This window comes from Zalophus californianus, chromosome 15 (genome assembly GCF_009762305.2).
Source record: "Zalophus californianus isolate mZalCal1 chromosome 15, mZalCal1.pri.v2, whole genome shotgun sequence".
NCBI lineage: Eukaryota > Metazoa > Chordata > Mammalia > Carnivora > Otariidae > Zalophus > Zalophus californianus.
In genome coordinates, this window is record NC_045609.1 from 11,314,013 (window position 1) to 11,334,572 (window position 20,560).

General features: G+C 40.4%; 1 protein-coding gene across 1 annotated transcript in view; it reads right to left on the minus strand.

Moving 5' to 3' along the window:
* RYR2 (ryanodine receptor 2) overlaps positions 1 to 20,560 on the minus strand; it is a 732,757-nt gene that overhangs the window by 239,124 nt on the left and 473,073 nt on the right. Inside the window, 2 exon segments of the mRNA XM_027588196.2 lie at positions 7,776 to 7,950; positions 9,765 to 9,973. Of these exon segments, the coding sequence (XP_027443997.2) occupies positions 7,776 to 7,950; positions 9,765 to 9,973 (384 nt within the window).

The window sequence follows — 20,560 nt, forward strand, 5'->3', positions numbered from 1 at the left end:
TTGGCTTTATTTTTGCTATTTTGTTTTGCTTTCCTTACGTTTATATTTTTCTTTACATCTATATTTCGCGAGGGAATCTGAAATTTATAGTATGTGACAATTAAGAAAGTGACTGAGTAGAGCTGGTTGACAACCAAACTAAAGAAAAAAGAAAGGAGGGAATGCCTTTTAAGTTAGGGTATAACTATGTTTACTACCCACATAATTTTAGGGGGATTTGGTACTGCTTTAGTATAAATGAGGTTTAATTGGGAGGCTCAGGGATGCATCCATATTATTCCAATTGAAATTAGTGATAATTAGTTTTGACCTATGGAAATTTGCCCTATGAGTGTGCTTTTAAGTAATAAATTATCCTCATAAGGCAGGGAAGAGGGCACAGGACTAATAAAAAGTACCATTTGCTATGAGCTGGTATTTGGGACTAAGATTCTGTTTTTAAATCGGGGTACTGAGTTACATCATGCATGAACCACAAGATTTCCTTCAGCTTCTCCAGAGACCTAGAGAAAAAGCCACCGTCTCGTCTTCCTGGCTTCTTTTCTCCAGGCTAATAAACCAAATATCAGGCTTTTAGAGTTTGCCATTCTGATGGTACCAAAAAGCAAGAGATAACACCACCCCAAAAGCTCACCAAAGAAAAGGTCATTTTTCCCTGAGGCCGGAAGCAGCTTTGAGCATTCAATGAAGGGCTCCTCCCTCCCTGAGGTGGCCTCAGACTGACCCTAAGAATGGAGGGCAGGGGAGGAACACCCCATTCCCACTACCTCACCAAAACTGCAGAATGGGAGAAGAGATTTCAAAGAGATAAACCTCCCCCAAAGGGGTGACGCATCATTAGAATTCCTGTTCAGGAACCTCTGAAAAGTTTTCTCAGGCACCTGGATGGCTCCATCGTTAGGCGTCTGCCTCTGGCTCAGGTCATGATCCCAGGGTCCTGGGATCGAGCCCCACATCGGGCTCCCTGCTCGGCAGAAGCCTGCTTCCCCCTCTCCCACTCCCCCTGCTTGTGTTCCCTCTCTCGCTGTGTCTCTCTCTCTGTCAAATAAATAAATAAAATCTTTAAGGAAAAAAAAAAAAGTTTTCTCTGTGGAGACCTCTGTTGGAATGTGGACGGGAGACCTCTCCCCAGAGATAGGATTCCAGAGAAGGAAGCAACAAGGTAAGAGGTAGGACACAAGATGACCAAATATTAGGGAGTTGAGGGAGATGGAAAAAAAGCAAAGAAATTTGGGACTCTGGGAAATACGACACCATTCATTTTGCTTGGAGGGCTCACCTGCAAACGTGAGGCACTGTGCTCATAAGACACAGACCATTACTATTCCTTATATCCAGACCCTTACTTTCGCTGCTGTAAGAGGAAAAATTCTTCTTTGTGCTGGAGATCACACCCGCTTCACCTTACCAGGAACTTCCGTTAATATCGTCTCTCAGACTTTTACCATCAATTTCTCCCTCTCTACTAGATTATTCCCCAAAGCTCTACAGACATGCTCATGAATCTTATTTCTTTGTTAAGAATCTCAAGTGCACAGAAGGGGAAGGTGGATTAATTACAAACTGTTGTTCCTGACACACTCTCATCATGACCTGCTTTTGCTTCGTTCTTTAGTTGGAACTTTTTAGATACTGCAATAAGCATTTGCTAACCCACCACCCAAAGGAAAACCTAGAGCCTTAATGATAGCATACATCTAACCATATTACGCTGATTTTCCCATCTCCCTGCCTCCCTCCACCTGAAAAAAAAACCATCACCCCAAATCCTAAAATCAGCACTCTCTTACTTTCTTTATATGTACTTTAAAAATATACTTTGGGGGAACCTGGGCGGCTCAGTCGGGTAAGCGTCTGCCTTCTGCTCAGGTCATGATCTCAGGGTCCTGGGATCGAGCCCCGCATTGGGCTCCCTGCTCAGTGGGGAGTCTGCTTCTCTCTCTGCCTCTCCCTCTGTGTGTGCGCTTGCTCTCTCTCTCTCTCTCTCTGGCTCTGAGTCTCTCTCAAATAAATGAACAAAATCTTTAAAAATAATAATAAAATAAAACATACTTTGAAAGTTTGGGTTGTATGTAACTTTTACAAAAATGGTAACATCCTGTGTGATTCTTGATTTCATTTCCTATTGCTTTTTAACAAAACATCACAACTTTAGTGGCTTAAGACAAAACCAATTTATTAGCTTGTATTTCTGAAGGCCAGAAGTCCAAGATGGATTTTCCTGGGCTAGCAGGTGTCCACAGGGCTTGTGTTCCTTCTAGGGACTCTGGACTCTGGGAAGAGTCTGGTCCCTGCCCTTTCCAGCTTCTAGAGGCTTCCTATCTTCCCTCACTCTTTACTTCTTCAGAAACCAGCATCTTCAAATCTCTCCTTCTCTCTCTTGTGCCCCCCCCCCCAGCTAACTCCAGCCTCTCTCTTTTTCTTTTTTTAATTTTATTATGTTACGTTAGTCACCATACACCATCAGTCTTTGATGTGGTGATCCACGATCCATTGTTTTCCTCTTACACTGTTGGTGGGAATGCAAGTTGGTACAGCCACTTTGGAAAACAGTGTGGAGGTTCCTCAAAAATTTAAAAACAGAGCTACCCTATGACCCAGCAATTGCACTCCTGGGTATTTACCCCAAAGACACAGATGTAGTGAAAAGGAGGGCCATATGCACCCCAATGTTCATAGCAGCAATGTCCGCAATAGCCAAACTGTGGAAAGAGCCGAGATGCCCTTCAGCAGATGAATGGATGAAGAAGATGTGGTCCATCTGTACCATGGAATATGACTCAGCCAGCCTCTCTCTTAAAAGGACCTTTGTGATTACACTGGAACCACCCAGAAAATCCAGGACAATCTTCCAAACTCAAGTTCCTTATCTTAATCACATCTGCAAAATCCCTTTGCTACGTAAGGTCATGTATTGACTGGTTTTAGGGAGAAGGACATGGACATCTTTTGGGGGCACGGTCTGCCTACCGTAGTTACCTTTCAGGACTTACTTCTCACCTTGAAATATTCCTATGCCACCTGTCTCTGCAGCTTCCCTGTTTATTCATGCACTCTCCGGCAGGTGTGCATTGGATGGCTTCCTGGCTTTGGCTGCCATAAGCAGTGTTCCTATGCACATTCTTGTTCATGTCTCCTGCTGTCAAGATATACAAAGGTCATTGGGGAAACTGGGATAGAATTTCCGGGCCATTGGGAGGTAAATATTCAACTTTCAGAGATACTGTCAAAGTGGTTTTTTTGTTTTGTTTTGTTTTTTAAGTGAGAGCACCATGTGCACTCCTAAGAGCAATGGAAAGGGGTTCAATGGAAAGCCAATGCTTGGTATTGCCCAATCTCTAAAAAATTTTTGCCAGCAGAATGGATCTAAAATAGCATCTAATCATGGTTTACATTTCCCTGATCATTAACAAATAGTTCCTCAAATGTTTATTGTCCATCTGAATTTCTTCTACAAGATGTCTACTCATGGCTTTTCTTCCTTTTTCTTAGTGATTTCAGTTCTTTATGTTTTTCCTAACACTAACATTGTTTTCAGTTGTTTACATTGCATTTGGGTTCCCTGACCCTACTACTAAATTGTTTGGTTTTTTTCATTCCCTTTAAGGTTTTTTTGGTTGTTCTTTAAATGAAAGTTCTTAAGTTTGTGTAGATGGGTTTACCAGTCTTTTATAGTCACTGGGTTTTGTTTACATTTGTTTGTTCTACTCTAAAATAAAAGTTTCCCACGCCATCGTCTAAAAAGATTTCCCTCTATTTCCTACCAAGAACTGCAAAGTTTTATTTTTGACATTTAAGACCTCAGTCCATTTATGGTGTGAGGAAATAATCCAATCTCATCTTTTCATTCAAATCCCATTTATCTCAAACTCACTTTCCCCCACCACCCTGACAATGGCATCCATCACATTATAAGGTTCCACACGTGGGCTGATGGGTTATTCCATCCTCTCTACTTTATCCTCTTGATTCATTGCCTATCTCTGCACAAATACTACTCTCTCTTAATGATTACAGCTTCAAAATAAATCCTTATTGGGGAGCCTGGGGGGCTCAGTCGGTTAAGAATCCGACTCTTGGGTTCAGCTCAGGCCATGATCTCAGGGTCGTGAAATTGAACCCTGCATCCCGCTCTGTGCTCAGTGTAGAGTCTGCTTAAGATTCTCTCTCTCTCTCTCTCTCTCTCCCCCTCTGCCCCTCCAGCCCCCTGCATGCATGCACATGCATGCGCGTGCTCTTTCTCCAAAATAAATCAATCTTAAAAAAATCCTTATTTTATCCTTCAAAATAAATACAACAGAACATATACCCTATCCTTGCTCTTCTTTATCATAAGTAATCTAGAGATTTTAGTGTTTTACTCTCTCATATACTTTTTGGAAACATTTTCTTAAGCCCCATGAGAAACTCCTTGAGACTTTAATGGACAAAGCACAATGTTGGAAGAATTAATATCTTAAGGCTATTGTTTTCTCTCTGAACATAATAGAGCTCTCATTTATTGAGTAATAAATCTTTTTTAAACTATTTTATTAAGTTATGATGGACATATCAAAGTCTGTACATACTTAGTATGCACAACTTGATGAGTTTAGAGATAAGTATACGCCCATGAAATCATCACAATCTACACCATAAACCTATCAGTTATCTCCGAAATCTTACCGCTGCCCTCTTATTTTTATCATTATCATTATTAATGTGTGGGGGGGTGTAAAATAAGAACACTTAACATCTGCCTTTGCAAAATTTTAGGCATTGTAATTCAGGCCTATAGTTAACTAAAGGCAGGAGCTCTCTAGGACTTACTCATCCTGTATAACTGAAGATTTGTACCCTTTGATTAATACTTCTCTATTTCTCTCTTTCCTCAGCCCCAATCTCTACTAGGCCCTGCTCTTGTCCCCCCACCTAACATGGTAAGAATCACCTCCACTGTGCTCTTGAGGAAGTATATCAAGAAATGCTCCGTATAAAAATGATTACTTTAAAAGAAAAAAAAAAGCTTTAGTCCCAAATTTGATTTGGGATAATCATCTCTGGCTTTATTGAGATACACTAGGTTAAGTCAAAACTCCTTTCAGGTTCTTGCTAAGGGACGGAGGTCATAGCCTGACTGGCTATGAGAACGCTGTGGGTAACGGTATGAGAATGTCAACTGCTATAGGCAACATGGTGTGTGATAAAAATCTGCATAGGGACTGGGAGAATTACATACACGTCTAAGTGATTCCTGATGAAGAGGAGTGCTTGAGGCTGCATTACACGTGCTCAAGTTCCTCTTCACTATCCCTCTGAGTAGACTGGCTCCAGGGATGGCCTTTGTAGTACTTTAGCAACAACAGCATATTCCTGTGGCTTTTCATACTTGCTCTTTTGTGCCCCCGTTGTCTCGAGGGCTGTCACTCAGTGGTGACGGGGAAACGAAGGAGCCCGTCTCAAGGCCTCCCGTTAGTTACACCCAGAGCAGGCCCCTCGAATTTCTTATTTTTCAGTAAGCTGTGTAAAGTTAATTGAGAGGGAAATGGAAAATTCCACTCCAAAAAGCATTTTCAAGTCACAGGCCTGGATAAACTCCATTTATGGAGGAAGATTTAGAATTATGAGTGGCCTCTATAAAGTTAATTGCAAATGATCATGGCTATGTGAAATAATAACCTGCCTTGGAGACCAAAAAGATACCTCCCCAGCACCTCCAACAAAAGCCCAACAATATGTACCATAAAATTTTCAGGCAATTCATCAGAATGCTATATTAACTCTATAATAGAGGTACCAAAATAAGTTTCAAGTCAATTTTTTAAATCTTAAAAATTCTGTGAAGTGTAAAGTCAAAAACGTTGTTTATAAGACTGTACCAGACAGACTCGCTCAGAGTCTATTTCACGTCCACGATGTGACTGACTGGTCTTTGCAACAGCGCTGCAAGCATTAACATTTGTCATGTGCTTAAATAGTATGGATGGGCATTCCGTGTTGTTTATAATTCTAACATCATTCTCTGAATCTACGTGGCATTAATTAAGCAAACAGAACTCACACAGTCATTTCCTTCCAATGAAGGAAGGCACAGTATACAACAATTTTTAAATAACAACCAATTAAAAAAATAAAAGCTCAGGTCACATCTATCAATACAGACAGAACCCACAGAAAAAGCCCCTCTCCCACCTTCCCCTGATACATTAACACTCATAAAGACAATCCCACAGAAAGGGAGACCGGGGAGGGCCAGTTTTGCTACCCAGAGATACGGGTGTGCAAAGCAGAAATTAAGTTATAAAAATGTAGAATTCTGGGGTGCCTGGGTGGCTCAGTCAGTTAAGTGGCTGCCTTCGGCTCAGGTCATGATCTTGGGGTCCTGAGATAGAGCCCCATATCAAGTTCCCTGCTTATTGGGGAGTCTGCTTCTCCCTCTCCCCCCACACCCCTACTCATGCTCTCTCTCAGATAAATACAATCTTTTAAAAAAATGTAGAATTCCTATCACTTTTGCAAATCTGTATTTGAGAAATGATGGTCACACCTGTTTACAAGCTTACTGAATGAATGAATATAGAACTTAACGCAAATAATGAGGGGGCTAACTTTTTGAGCATCAGTGACTTTTTTTTGTTTAAGATTTTATTCATCCATTTGAGAGAGAGAGAGAGAGCACGCATGAGCAGGGGGAGGGGCATAAAGAGGGGAGAAGCAGACTCCCTGCTGAGCAAGGACCCGACATGAATGACATTGTACCTGGGGCCCACGGGGCTTCATGAACTCCAAGACCACGACCTGAGCCAATCAAAATCAAGAGTTGGTTGCTTAACCAACTGAGCCAGCCAGGCACCCCTCCAAAAGCCATTTTGAAAAAAAATGTGTTAGTGCATTTTAAAATGAGGTATTTATATAATATTTTACTAATTCTTTGTACCGTATTTTTGTACTGTCTTGTTTTCATGCTCTAGAGCAACACCATCGAATACAACTTCCTGTGATGCTGTAAGTGTTCTCCATCTGTGCTGTTCAAGAGGGCTACCATTAGCCACAGGTGGGCACTGCATCCTTGAAATGGAACAAGTGCCACTAGGAAACTCAATTTTAGCGGTATTTCATTTCAACTAATGTGAATTCAAATAACCCCACGTGGCCAGTGGCCACCTTCCTGGAAGTGCGGCTCTGATGAATAAATGCTCTTTCATTTTTCATTTGTTTCACGAAGGGCTTTCAACTTCCCTTTCCAACCTTGCTCAAGGTCATCTCAGAGCCCCGCGTTGTGCTTCTGCTATTTAGAGTTTCCTTACTAAAGAGAAAGCATTCCAGTAATGACTTCCCTGCGTATACTGTAATCTACACAAAAATAGGACAATATTTTACTAATCTCCATCATCTCAGCATCCGGCAGAGGGCTTGGTCCATGGTGGGTTCTCATTACATTTTTGTGAAATGAATGAACAGAAAGAAGCATCAGCAGTTGATTATACAGGGAAGTTCTAAGTGAAAATTTCACGTTTGTGGAAAACTATCCTTTTGCCCGCCATTTATTTTCTTATTCACATGCATAAAAGCCATTTCTACCTTATTGAAATCCTAGCTAAGTAGTAGAGGTGGTGTTTCTGCTACAGTAATTTCAAGGGGGTCTGATCAAATGAGCCATATGGCAACCTTGCAATTTACAGCTGCATCTCGTCTTCTCGTTCACCCTCAAAGATGGCTGGTGATGAAGCATGAGAGCCAACACTCGCTCATTCCTGCTGCAGACCTGAAAGCAACACCAAATGCAGAACACTTACCATCACCAACATCAAAGTCCTTGAATGCCAGTTCTGAGCCCGAATCATCAAGAAGGATTTCGCCATTCAGCGTGAACATCATGGTGTGCTCTGTCATGTCAACCATGCACCCCACCACATCGCCCGCTTGCCAAGAGCGCCCATAGTGCTCATTACCCTGGTGCCACCGCTGAGCCTAGGGACAGAGAGTCACCTGTCACAGAAAAAGCCAGGAGAAGAGGACCCACCCACCAACCCACCACTGCTGGCATGACTCACAGCACCTCCTTCTATGAACACAGCAGGAGGAAGGACTGAGTTCTACCACACACATCAGTGTGGTGTGATGCCCTAGCTGACGTGGAGGTGTCTGGGAATTCCGATTCCCTCATACTAACATTGTATGTTATTGAATCTTGAGGAAAGACCCAAATGCTATTTCATCATTTTGAGAAACGATTAATCTAAAAATCTAACCCAACATACTTTCTATTAACAAAACAAAACCCTCTAAGTCTTTAGAAATTAATTTTTTGCACTAAAATGAATGTTTCCCAGGATATGGGTTGTTTTTCTCTATTTCCCAAAATACAAAGAACTGTGAGTAGAGAATGAAGCTGAGAACTTATCTTTGGAAATGACATTCTAATTTTCATCTCTTTCAAAATAAAATTCCATTTGTTGGAACCAATGGCACTGATACATTAACAAAACAGAAATCTTGAAGCATTTCAGTATATACTAAAACCAAAAAAGCTTCAGATCAAACCTAAAAGACTTTTACTGAAATAATGAGTCAAAAATTAAATATACATGCCAACAATGTCTTGTATACATAGGTGAAATCTCATATTATAAATACATCTCAAACATAGTTTTGATAATGGGACTTTTGAGTCTCTAAATATAGTCCACTGATTTATGGGTACAAAATTAGTTATATTATTTTGTCAGATAAATCTTTTCATTTTTCCTAAGAATCGCCTCCACTGTGAATTGATATGTAAGGGGGGAGAGTCACCAATGCAAAGCAGTGATATGATTATTCCCAAGCACAATACATTGTACTTTTTAAAAATCTATTCCAGTGAATCAGGTATCCAAAGATGTTAAATTTTCCATATGAAGTAAAAAACACGTTCAGGAAATGTGGTGTTTCAAAACAAAGTGGGTCAGTTGTTCCAGAAGACACAATATTAACTTCTAGCCTAGAAATGCTTTCCCACACATGCATACCTCAGTACACGAGACATGTATAAATGTCAAATCTCTTCATGATTGCTTATTTTTCTAATTTTCCTTTTTTAATTAAAAATAACATTTCCCTTCCTATGAGAAGGAATGCAAATTCACAAAGAAAATAAGGAAATAAGATAAAGGAATAAAATATAATTTTATCAGTCAAAAATAGCTATCATTATCCTACTGTAGATAGATGCCTATATACATTTTTTATTTTAAAATATTTTTACACATAAAATAATTTTTAAACATTTATATAATGCCTAAGTAAATAATGAACAAGCACCTGACCAGCTTCCATCCACTGTAAGAAAAATTATAATATTGAAAATGAAAACTTTTTGTGATTTTAAACATTGTCTTAAGCACTCTCATGGCTATTAAATGCACACACCTACCATTACTGCTCAAGGATAAATTCCTTCTATGGAATTGCTGTGTCAAAGCGTGTGCATTTTTAGTTAGCATACGCATTTTTAACACTTCCGACAAAGATGATTCATTTTTTTGATAACGGTGGAGAAGCAATGTTTTACTTCTTGAATTTCACTGGGGGGAAGGGGTGTGGAGGGGCATGTTTTGAGATCACAAGGACCGGGAACCTTTTTTTCCGGGGTTGTGCTCCAGAAAGTCCCAATGTTGCTGCCCTCCCCCAGAGGAGTGACGGCAATGGAGGCACACACAGGCGTACATGCCCCGGCAGACAGCAGCCTACAAAATCAGGAGCCTACAAACTTCAGCGTCTGGGGCTCAGCAAAGTCTCCTTACCTTGAAGCCATCAAAAGCAAAGGCACGTTCGTCAGAGCCAAGCTCTTGATCAGGTTGACAACCTGGCCTGCTCCAGCCAACCCTCATGTCACCCGCAGTGACCGTCTCGAATTCAAAATACCATCTTCCTGCCTTGACAGCGTAGGTCTTCTCAGCACGGAAGATTCGGAACCGCTCCCCGGTGCCACTACACACTTCCGCTCTGGCAGCTGTGAAGGTAAAGAGATCCTAGGGATCAATGGGTGGGAAATTGAAAGAGGAGGGAGGATGTCCCATAACATCTGTAATTAAAGTTAACAGGGATGATGGTAACCATACGGTCTTTCTTACCCAGGCTCACATTTTATGAAGTGTTTTCATACACATGGATCAGCCACCATCCCATGGAACCAGCTTGGAGAAAGGGAAAGCACAAGGGCTCCCACTGGAGAGACTGGTGTCAAACCTCAGTGACCTTGCAAGGGTGGGCAGTGCTTCCTCTGTTAGCCCCGGGTTCAGGAGGGAACTATGTGCAGGGGAAAGCCTCTCAGCCTCTTGGCGGTTTGGCGGTGGAAACTGAGATGAACTTGAGGTCATGGATGGAAAGAAGTGAATAAAAGAGACCTGAACTGTTCTGCCCAAGAAATGAATAGACACTTGGGGGTGAGGAAGAAGAAGGAAGAAGCAGCCAGAAGGTGAGGAGGAGAGAGAAAGCAACAAGGTAAAGAGATAAATACTAGAGAAGGGTAACCATTGACTAATTTCCCAGACAGGATGGCTAAGAGCAAAGCTCTGCTAATATCTCACACCTTCATCATAATGTGCTACACATACAAATGTTGCGTTTAAGTTTTGAGGGAAAAAGAAAAGGGCCAAGTCCAACATCAAGGATCAGTGTGGTGCAAAGAGGTGGGTGGGGGGGCATATGTATATGTAAAAATAAGACGCACATGGATTGAAAATGCCAGGAGTACAAAACCTCAGACCCAGGGGCCTGGAGCCAGGACAGCCATGAGAACTTAAGTCCTTAGAAAATCACAGGGCATGAGGACAAGGGTCCACTGAGTTGATATGTCAAAGGATAAACTGTCAGCTCAGCTAAGATCTGGGTTAGACAGAAGGCAACATTTAAGTGACATTGACCAAAGTCACACAACTAACAGATGGAAGAATTCCAGAGCTGCCTAATGCTACAGCCCCTGTTCTTTCCATTCTGCCTCCAATAGCAGGCACAGAATCAACAGGTCCTGGTTAAATATTAGCTCTCATCTGTTTTCCTTTCAGGAGATGGGAAAGACCTTATAAATAATAGAAGTTTAATATCAGCTTAACCATGATTTGATATGAACAAACAAGAAATATAAAAATAATTCAAATAAGCTTGCCAATAAACACACAGCCAGATCATCTACTGAAGATTAGACTGGCATCAAGAAACAATGGGCTAAGATGTTTCTATTGATTGCAGGACATACAGGTGAACTGTATCTCTTGATAAATCTTTCAAAAGCTGGTTAAAAGCTTAAGCTTCTGAATAGGCAAAACTTTTGTTGTTCCATCTCCCCCACCACCACGTACACACCCATGCACACCCCTAACAACCTAGTCTGCTCTAAGCAACTGTCATGTCTCTAGCAGTGACAGCCTCAAATTCAAAACGCCACCTTGCATGGGTGCACGCACACACGCACACACGCACACACACACACACACACACACACACACACACACCATGCAATGCATTCAAACATCTTGCTGAAAAATAAATGCATTAATAGTTTAAAAATAAGACATTCATAATAGTATATGGAGCATGCTGCATGTACGGAATCCTCTGAAGAGGAAAAAGTTTGTTTCTAATACATTCAAGTTGGGGGTGGACAGGAACCTGAATGAGAAACATCTCTATGGTGAAGGATAAAAAACTTTTATGTCTGTTACTTAGTAACAATGATTTTTGGGAGATAGGAGAGCAAACTGCTTTTTGAGGAAAAAAATATGATCAGATTTTATGATACTTAGAGGCAGTTACTGCAATTAAGAAAATTGCCCAGGGGCACCTGGCTGGCTGTCAGTAAAGCATGCGAGGCTTGATCTCAAAGTTATGAGTTCGAGCCCCACAGTGGGTGTGGAGCCTACTTGAAAAAAAAAAAATTCTAAATATTGCAATAGTAAAAAAAAAAAAAGTCAGATTTTCAGATGTAATATTTCCTCAAGTAACAGCACACTGATCCATTACTTCCTTAAGTCATGGTTGCAACCTTCCCTGGATTACTCTAAGGCACACAGAATACTGAACCAAGATCCACATGGACATTTGGAAGTTACTTTTCATGAAAGAAAAAAGTTCCCGTGTAGTTATCCATATTTTTAATTATGTCAACATTTGCAGATAAAATCATACATTGTATTCTAGTATGTACTAATAAATTAAACTCCCAATTTTCTAAGGATAAAATATTGTTCTTTAGAAAACTAAAATACTAAAAAAAAACCTCACAAGTTCTTTTTTCCCTTTTTATGTTTCCAGGCCATTGGACCCCACTCACATGCACAGTGTTTTCAAGGAAAGCAAACAAATTTTAATATGAGCTTACATCAAGTATGTCGGAAGGCAAATTTGGTATAAAAATGTAACAGATCGATGAATCACGGATCTGTACTTCTGAAACAAATAATGCAATATATGTTAAGGAAAAAAAAAAAGAAGAAGAAGATAGCAGGAGGGGAAGAATGAAGGGGGGGAAATCAGAGGGGGAGACGAACCATGAGAGACGATGGACTCTGAAAAACAAACTGAGGGTTCTAGAGGGGAGGGGGTGGGGGGATGGGTTAGCTTGGTGATGGGTATTAAAGAGGGCACGTTCTGCGTGGAGCACTGGGTGTTACGCACAAACAATGAATCATGGAACACTACATCCAAAACTAATGATGTAATGTATGGTGATTAACATAACAATACAAAGTTATTAAAAAAATGTAACAGATCATTTCCTTAAAAAGCCACTACAAATTTCTCTTGGTAATAAGATTTACCACGAAAAATCTCTACATATAGATAATGAAAATAGGGGGCAGCATTTGGAAAATGTGTGGCAATCACAGGCAACAATGCAGAATTTCTTGGTCCTGGTATTTTTTTTTTTCCTGACCTTAGCTCTCGCATTATTCTTACACTCATTGATGAGACTCAACCTGAACTGGAAACGCACATGCTATTCATAGACACCATTATGCAAGGGACTTGTAACCTCCATGGATCTTCCTCCAAACGTCTGTATGATCCATGGTTCCTATTCTATATTTTTTACATTAGTTTAGGGCAGCTTACAAACATGGTTGCAAGAAGCAACAGTTCAGCATTCTATTTCTTGATAAAATACTAACATTAAATGGAAATCTGGATCTACAGAAGTTAAAAAAAAAAAAAGATCCCAGGCAATCTGTAACAATTTATTTTGCATACCCTGTGGCATCAATCAGCTGGACACAAAGTAGGTGTTCTTTAAGTACCTGTGAGAGTATATCTAGGAACAAAGACTTTCCTGAGCCTGGACATAGGAGCCCAGACAAATACCTAATGAGCAGTGTTAGTCTCAAAGGCATAGAGCTCTCCCCACAAATATGCAATTCTTATGCTTTCCTTAATTTTAAACACTACACATTCATATAAGTTTGGTAGGTGACTCTAGCTCATGTAAGTATGTATAGATGATTTTCTTCTATTGTTATAATGAACATAACAATAACTGACATTAAAAAAAAAAATGAACCATTAGCCCACGTATTCCTGGCGAATTTTATCAAGGATATTGATACTCAAAGAAGAAACTCAGGAATTGTGCCTTTAACAAACCACCTCAAGATAAATGGTAAGGCCTGATAAAATCCTGTGTTCCCAGGACCCCAGGGATCCTGGCACAAAGAGGGCACATACCAATGACTGACCAAATAGGACCTAAAGCATCCATACACGTTGTACTCCAAACCCTACCTTTAAAAGATACTTACCACTAGGGGGCAATCAAGATCTAATTATGTATTAAAAAATGTAAGTTACTTATAATAAGCTATAAAGGCAGGCAGGCTAGTCTCTTTAAAAATTTTATAGATATCTAAAAAAATTTTTACACATATCCTTCAGGTGTGTTTACATAACAATTTTAAAAATTATTGATACTAACCAGTCATCCTTTCAACTTCCTGGTATTATTTCTAATCAAACAATTCAAACCTTGATAAAACCTTGCGGGAAGAATAACTTAGTGTTTCAAATGTCTTAAAATGTTATCTAGAACAATACTCCAAAGTTAGTATGTTTCGCATACTGAGTTCATCTTCAAGGTGTAATATGTAAGCTGATGAATAGAAAACAAATTATAACCCGTGATTTAAGTACATAGGGTTAGATTCAATTTCATCAAAATTTTTAAGCCCTTTCTTTTTAATGTCAGCAAGGGCAACACAGCCAGTTATGTTTTTAATTTTATCTCAGTAATCACCAGATTTATTTTGCTTTATTCCATAAAATCTCTCCCATCTATCTTTTAATTTCCATGTTCACCATCCTTGTTCTGAAAATCACAAATTTTCCAAAGCTTCCCAACTGGTCTATCTCCGAGCACTCTCCCCCTCCAATCTGTTCCTTCCCACTGTTGCCATAGTTATATTGCTATTGTAAACTGTGATCACACATCAAGCTTTTGCTTTAAAACTTCCTGAGGCTAGAATTCCTTGCACAAATTTATCCACATTTCTTAGCGGGCCTTTCAAGATATTCCCTATTTTGTCTTAATCCTTCACCTTCAACCAGTAGTGCTTTCTCCCCACTTACAGCTCATAATTTTGCCCGATGAGACTACCAATCGTCCCTCAAATCTTTCTATACTTAATTACATCAGATATAATTTCCCTCTGGCAGAAATGCTCTCATCTACTCTCTACTTGTTGACATTTTGATCCCTTCCACACCCAACTCAGATGTCATTTTCTCCCCTTATTGATTCCTCCACTTAGAAAATAAATCTTTCTTGGGGCGCCTGGGTGGCTCAGTGGGTTAAGCGTCTGCCTTCGGCTCAGGTCATGGTCCCGGGGTCCTGGGATCGAGCCCCGCGTCGGGCTCCCTGCTCCGCGGGAAGCCTGCCTCTCCCTCTCCCACTCCCCCTGCTCGTGTTCCCTCTCTCGCTGTCTCTCTCTCTGTCAAATAAATAAATAAAGTCTTTAAAAAAATAAATCTTTCTTATGTATTTTCCATAAAGAACAGTCAAATCCCTACGATGAGGTTGGCATTCTATCGTATACCAGGACACAGTGGTGCACAAGAAACAGGATCTCAGCCTTCCCGCAGAGTACACTACACTAGCCTATCTGTTGCCCGTGGAACTTCGATGAGACCCTGCCCACCAACAATCAATGGTTCTCTCTAAATTCCCAACTTTCAGATACCATGCCATCCTCTGATCACCACCTTTTCCTTCTAGTGTCCTCATTTCCTGCACAAACACGTTCACTCCTTGAACACATTAACTTCTTCCTAGGCTTCCCTTATCTAGATAGCCTTTGACGTCTTCTGCCCTATTTCTCTTCTCCTTATTTGCTGTCAAACCCAACCGTTGTCTGATTTCAGGGTCTTCATTCTCCTCAACATCTATTATTTGCTCTACTGACCTTGCTGGAAAGCACAGGCACACGGCAGATTGGCGCTACTACTAGACTAGCCCATAGTCTCCAATCTCAATGGGACCATTAATGTTTCTCTGCAGTCTTTTTATCTGTTCTCAACTAGCTCTGTTACATCCCACAAAACAACCATTTCTAATTTTTATTGTTGAATGTCATCAGCAAGACAGAGTAAAGACCTCCAAAAATCCTCTTCCATAAAACTAATGAGAACACTGGAAAACACTGTCAAAATCAACTTTTCAGAGCTCTAGAAATTAGCCAAAGTCTGGCAACAAGCTGGGCCATGTTATTTGATCAAAGTGGATGAATGTTTGTTAAGGACAGCAGGCTTACTGGGGTTTTAACTTGCTTCGGTGCCATCCCCTTCTCTCTAGCTACATGCACACTGAAAACCAATAGCCTCTCCATTACAGTGAAAATCAGCACCCTAGACGCCTCAAGAGGGAACAAAATGGAATCAGAATTCCTCCAAAGCTCAATTCACAGATAACTATCATTATTTTCCCTTAATGGTAGTTCCTTGGAAAATCCCTTTTGCAAGGCTTCTCTTTATTTGACCTTTGTTTGCCCAGTGCAAACAATGATTTCCCCAAGGGCATTTGCTGACAATAATCAGAGGCAATTTTTTTTTTTTTTAAGCACTGCAGCTGCTTGAGGCTTCAGTAACCACTAGTGAGGCAAGCGTTAAGATGACCAAAAATTTAAAAAGAATAGCTGAGGAATGACATGTCCATGGTGGCTTGTGAAAAGTTCCAGTGTAATCCTGGCAATCCAGATTGCCACACTCAGGCCTGAGCCTAGGCGTGTGTGTGTGTGTGTGTGTGTGTGTGTGTGTGTGTGTGTGTGTGTGTGTGTTCTGGAAAGACCCGAGAAGCCCATGAGTTCTCACTACTGGGATACCTTAAGGCTTTGCACAAGCAGTAAGTGAAGGCTAAAGTGAGGACTGCCTGGTGGTATGTTGGAGGCTTGTCCCAACAGGCACACAAAGCCTCTCCCTCAACAAAGACTGGGAGACTTGTAAGTGCCAGACATTTACAGAAGTCTCTGCCCAATCCCTAGTTGACTATGAGGCTAATGAAAGACAGACTCCAGGGGCCACACATAAAAAAGAAAAAAAAAAGTGTTCAAAACTAGTTAAGAAAGTCATTAAACAAACAAATGACTGACAATTACAACAAGCATAATAACAAACCATGGGTAAGGGGAGATTCCAGAGATGCTGTATTATATTGTTTAAAATATCTGGTTTTCAACAAAAAGAGTGAGACATGCAAAGTCACAAGAAAGTATGTCTCCTACAGGGGAAAAAAAGGAGTCAGAAATTGTCCCTGATACTGGACTTATTAGACAAAGGTTTTTAATTAGCTATTTTAAAAATGTTCAAAGAACTAAAATAAACCATGTCTAAAGAACAAAAGAAAAGCATGAGAATGATGTCTCACCAAATAGAGAATATCAATAAAGAGACCGAGATTATAAAAAAGAACCAAACGGAAATTCTGGAAAAGTACAATAACTGAAAATAAAATCCCACTAGAGGGGTCACTTGTAGGTTTAAGCTAGCAAAAGACAGAATCAATGAACCTGAGGATAGATCCACTGAGATTATCAAGTATGAAAAACTGGAGGGGGGAAAAGCAATGAAAAAATAAACAGCCAGAGAGGCCTGTGGGACACCTTATGTGTATGCCAACATACACATAAGGGACATCTCAGCAGAAGAGAGGAAAAGGGCAGAAAGAATATTTAAAGAAACAATGATCACTCTCCAAATATGATGATATTCATTTATAGTTCCAAGAAGCTCACCAAAATCCAAGTAGGGTAAACTCAAAGAAATCCACACTAGACACATTATAATCAAATTACTGAAAGACAAAGAATCTCGAAAGGACCAGGAGAAGCAAGGCATCCCATACAAGGATCTTTAATACGAGTAACAACTAGTGTCTCATCAGAAAACACGGGGGGCGGGGGCGCGGCCAGAAGGCCAGTGACAGGACATATACATAGTGCTGAAGGAAAGAAAAAGAAAAGCCAACCTAGAAGTCTACATTTGGCAAATCTTCACTGTTCTCTTTAAGGCTTCCAACACAGCCCAGCCCTCTCCCACTCCTGCCCCCTTAGCAAGTAAGTTCACTTTATATTTCAACAGAAAATAGGACCCACGTAGCAAGAATTCCCTGTGCTTTGTCCTGACTTTCCATGAAAACAGGTTTCTCCATTCTCTTCAATCCTGACCTCTTTCCTCTTTAGGGGCGCAGATGTTCTCCCTATTAGGCCAGTCCCTTCATCCATGCTCTGAATTCACCCCCCACCCTCTCAGACACTACATTTCCTCTAGCTCCTTTCCTTTATCATCAACCTCCTACTTTCTGCTGGTTCTTTCCCTGAGCATAAAAAAATGTCCAAATGCCACCCATAAAAATAAATAAATAAATGAAATCTTTAATCCTTTCTTCCTCTCTAGTGGACAGTCTCAGCTTTATACTTACATATGGAACTGAGTCCTGGTAGCTCTGTCTAGTGTCTCGCATGCATTTCAAACTCAACATGTTTATTTTACTTTTTTTTTCTTTTTTTTTTGGGGGGGGGAGAGAGAGAGAGAGAGAGAGAGAGAGGAGGGGGGAAGGGCAGAAGGAGAGGGAGTATCTTAAGCAGGCTCCATGTACAGCACAACTCTGAGATCGTGACCTGAGCTGAAATCAAGACTCAGACGCATAACCGACTGAGCCACTCAGGCACCCCAAACTCAACATGTTTAAAGTCAAACTTGGAATCTCCCCAATATCCCATCTCTATCTGCTCTGACTCCCGTGCTCCCTGCGAAGGTGGATGCACTTGACATCTACCAACCCAGAAACCATCCCTGACACCTGCTTTGTCCTTCTGCTGATTCCACTTCTAAACATAGAATGAGTCTGTCCTCTCTGTGAACAGTATTGCCAAAGCCTGGGACTCGACACTCCTTATCTACGCTTCTTTTATAGCCAAACTGTTGTCCTCACCTCCACTTATGTTCACATTCAACCCATTCTCCCAAGAGTCACTAGATTTTTTTTTAATAGAGAAACCTTTCTTATTTTTTCTTCCAATCACTGCCTCCTCTACTTCATTTCCTGCCACTTCTCAGACTCTACATTTAGCCACACAAAGGTGAAATCGCCATGTGCAATGCTCCCTCGTGGCTCCAAGCTTTTAGACACAGCATTCTCTTGGAATACATGGAACTTGGTTGACTCCTATTTATCCTTCCAAATTTTACCGTAGCTTTACCTACTTTTAAACATGTCTGCAAATATTTTGTCACATTGCCTTTCAAAAAGTGTGGGTTTGAGTGTGGGCTGCTTTACTGACTCACTTGTAACAAACAGAATATGGTAGAAGTAACTGTAATGGGCATTGATGCCTCCCCCACACACTATGTCTTATTCACACTGGGGGAAGTCAGCTGCTATGTGAAGGCACTCAAGCATCTCTATGAGGTGGTCTACTGGCAAGGAACTTAGGCCTCTTGCTACAAGCCAGAGAGAAACCGAATCCTTTGGCCAACAATTATGCAAACGAGCTATCCTAGAAGCAAATCCTCCAGCCCCACTGAGGTCTTTATGACCATTTCCCTGACCAACTTGACAGCAACCTCAAGACAGACCATGATCCAGAACTACCTGACTAATCCACTCTCAAATTCCAAACCATGGAAACCTTGAGATGTTCATTAAGTCATTAAGTTTTCGGGGGAAATTTGTTACACAGCAATAGATAACCAACATACTTCCTCTGTGAAGACTGCTCTGACATCACCAAGCTTAGTTAAACCCTCTGCTGGGACACTTGAGCATTAATTCTTATACCACATAATAGTGTTGACAATTTAGTCTCTCTTCCTTGCCTCCCCTGAGAGCTACCTATGGGCAAAAACGGTTTTACTCATTTTTGAATCCCCAGAACTAGGCACAGATGTTCCATAACTATGTATTAAAAGCAAATGGAAATGAGGATGATTTGAAATATGGAAGTAACATTAAACCCAAACATGGATTTTATAAATATGAACTCCTTCCCTTTCTTCTTTAAATTCACATAGGCAACAAGAAAGTAGGTAACTGTAAGGTAGCAATACATTGCCTCACAAGGGTGTGAAGAAGACAAAATTGTATTATGGTTGTAAATACTGTAAAATTATATGTCATAAGGGCAACATCTTATGCAGTATCCAGGGAATAAGGTTATCCCTAAAAGTGAATATATTAGATGTAACTGACACAGTCTATGCCCTTGACTAATAATGTCTTTAAAATATAACCATCACTAGTTATTTTTTTCCGGCATATACTGCACATTTCCTTGTACAGGGTAAAATGCACTCCCTTTCTTGTATGTCAACCATAATTTTTTTTAACAGTGCATTTATTTTGTTTGTTTGAATGGGTAATGCAAATACAGTATAAAATTTAAAAGAAATGATATGTGGCAAAATGTAAATTTCCCCTCCCACAGCTGTCTGTCAGCTATCTAGCTATCTTTCCTAGAAGCAATCACTGTTACCATTGTTTTCTGTGTCTATCCAGGGTCCGTCTGTGCATGTGTAAGCATTTACGTATATTCTTCCTTATAACGCAAATAGTACCATGCTCTTCGCAGAGTTCATGACTTTGCTATTTAACCTTAATAAGAAACACTTGCAATTGTTTCCCATTAGCACTGCATTGTATTTAACAGCTTCATAATATTCCATTGTATGAATGTACCATCGTAATTTTAACCAGCTCCAATGCCAGGATGTTATCTAATCTGATTTTTGTTTTATTTTGGGGTGTGTGTGTGTGTGTGTGTGTGTTTGTGTTTGTATAAGTATGTGTGGGAGAGGGTGTGTGTGTGTGTATGAATATGTGTTTGGGAGCTCAAACAGAGACTACAGTATTCAGCTCATTCATATTATTCTGTTGGACTGTGTAAGTCTCCTCTATTGCTTTTGTTTTCCTTTTTCTTAATCCTTGATCACAAAATACATTTCCTCACTCCCTTCTCCATCACTGGCATTACTCCAATATGTGCGCTGTTTTTCCTTGGATGGTTTGTATTCTTGTAAGCTGTAGAATACTTAGAAATGATATTAATGGTATTATATTCCT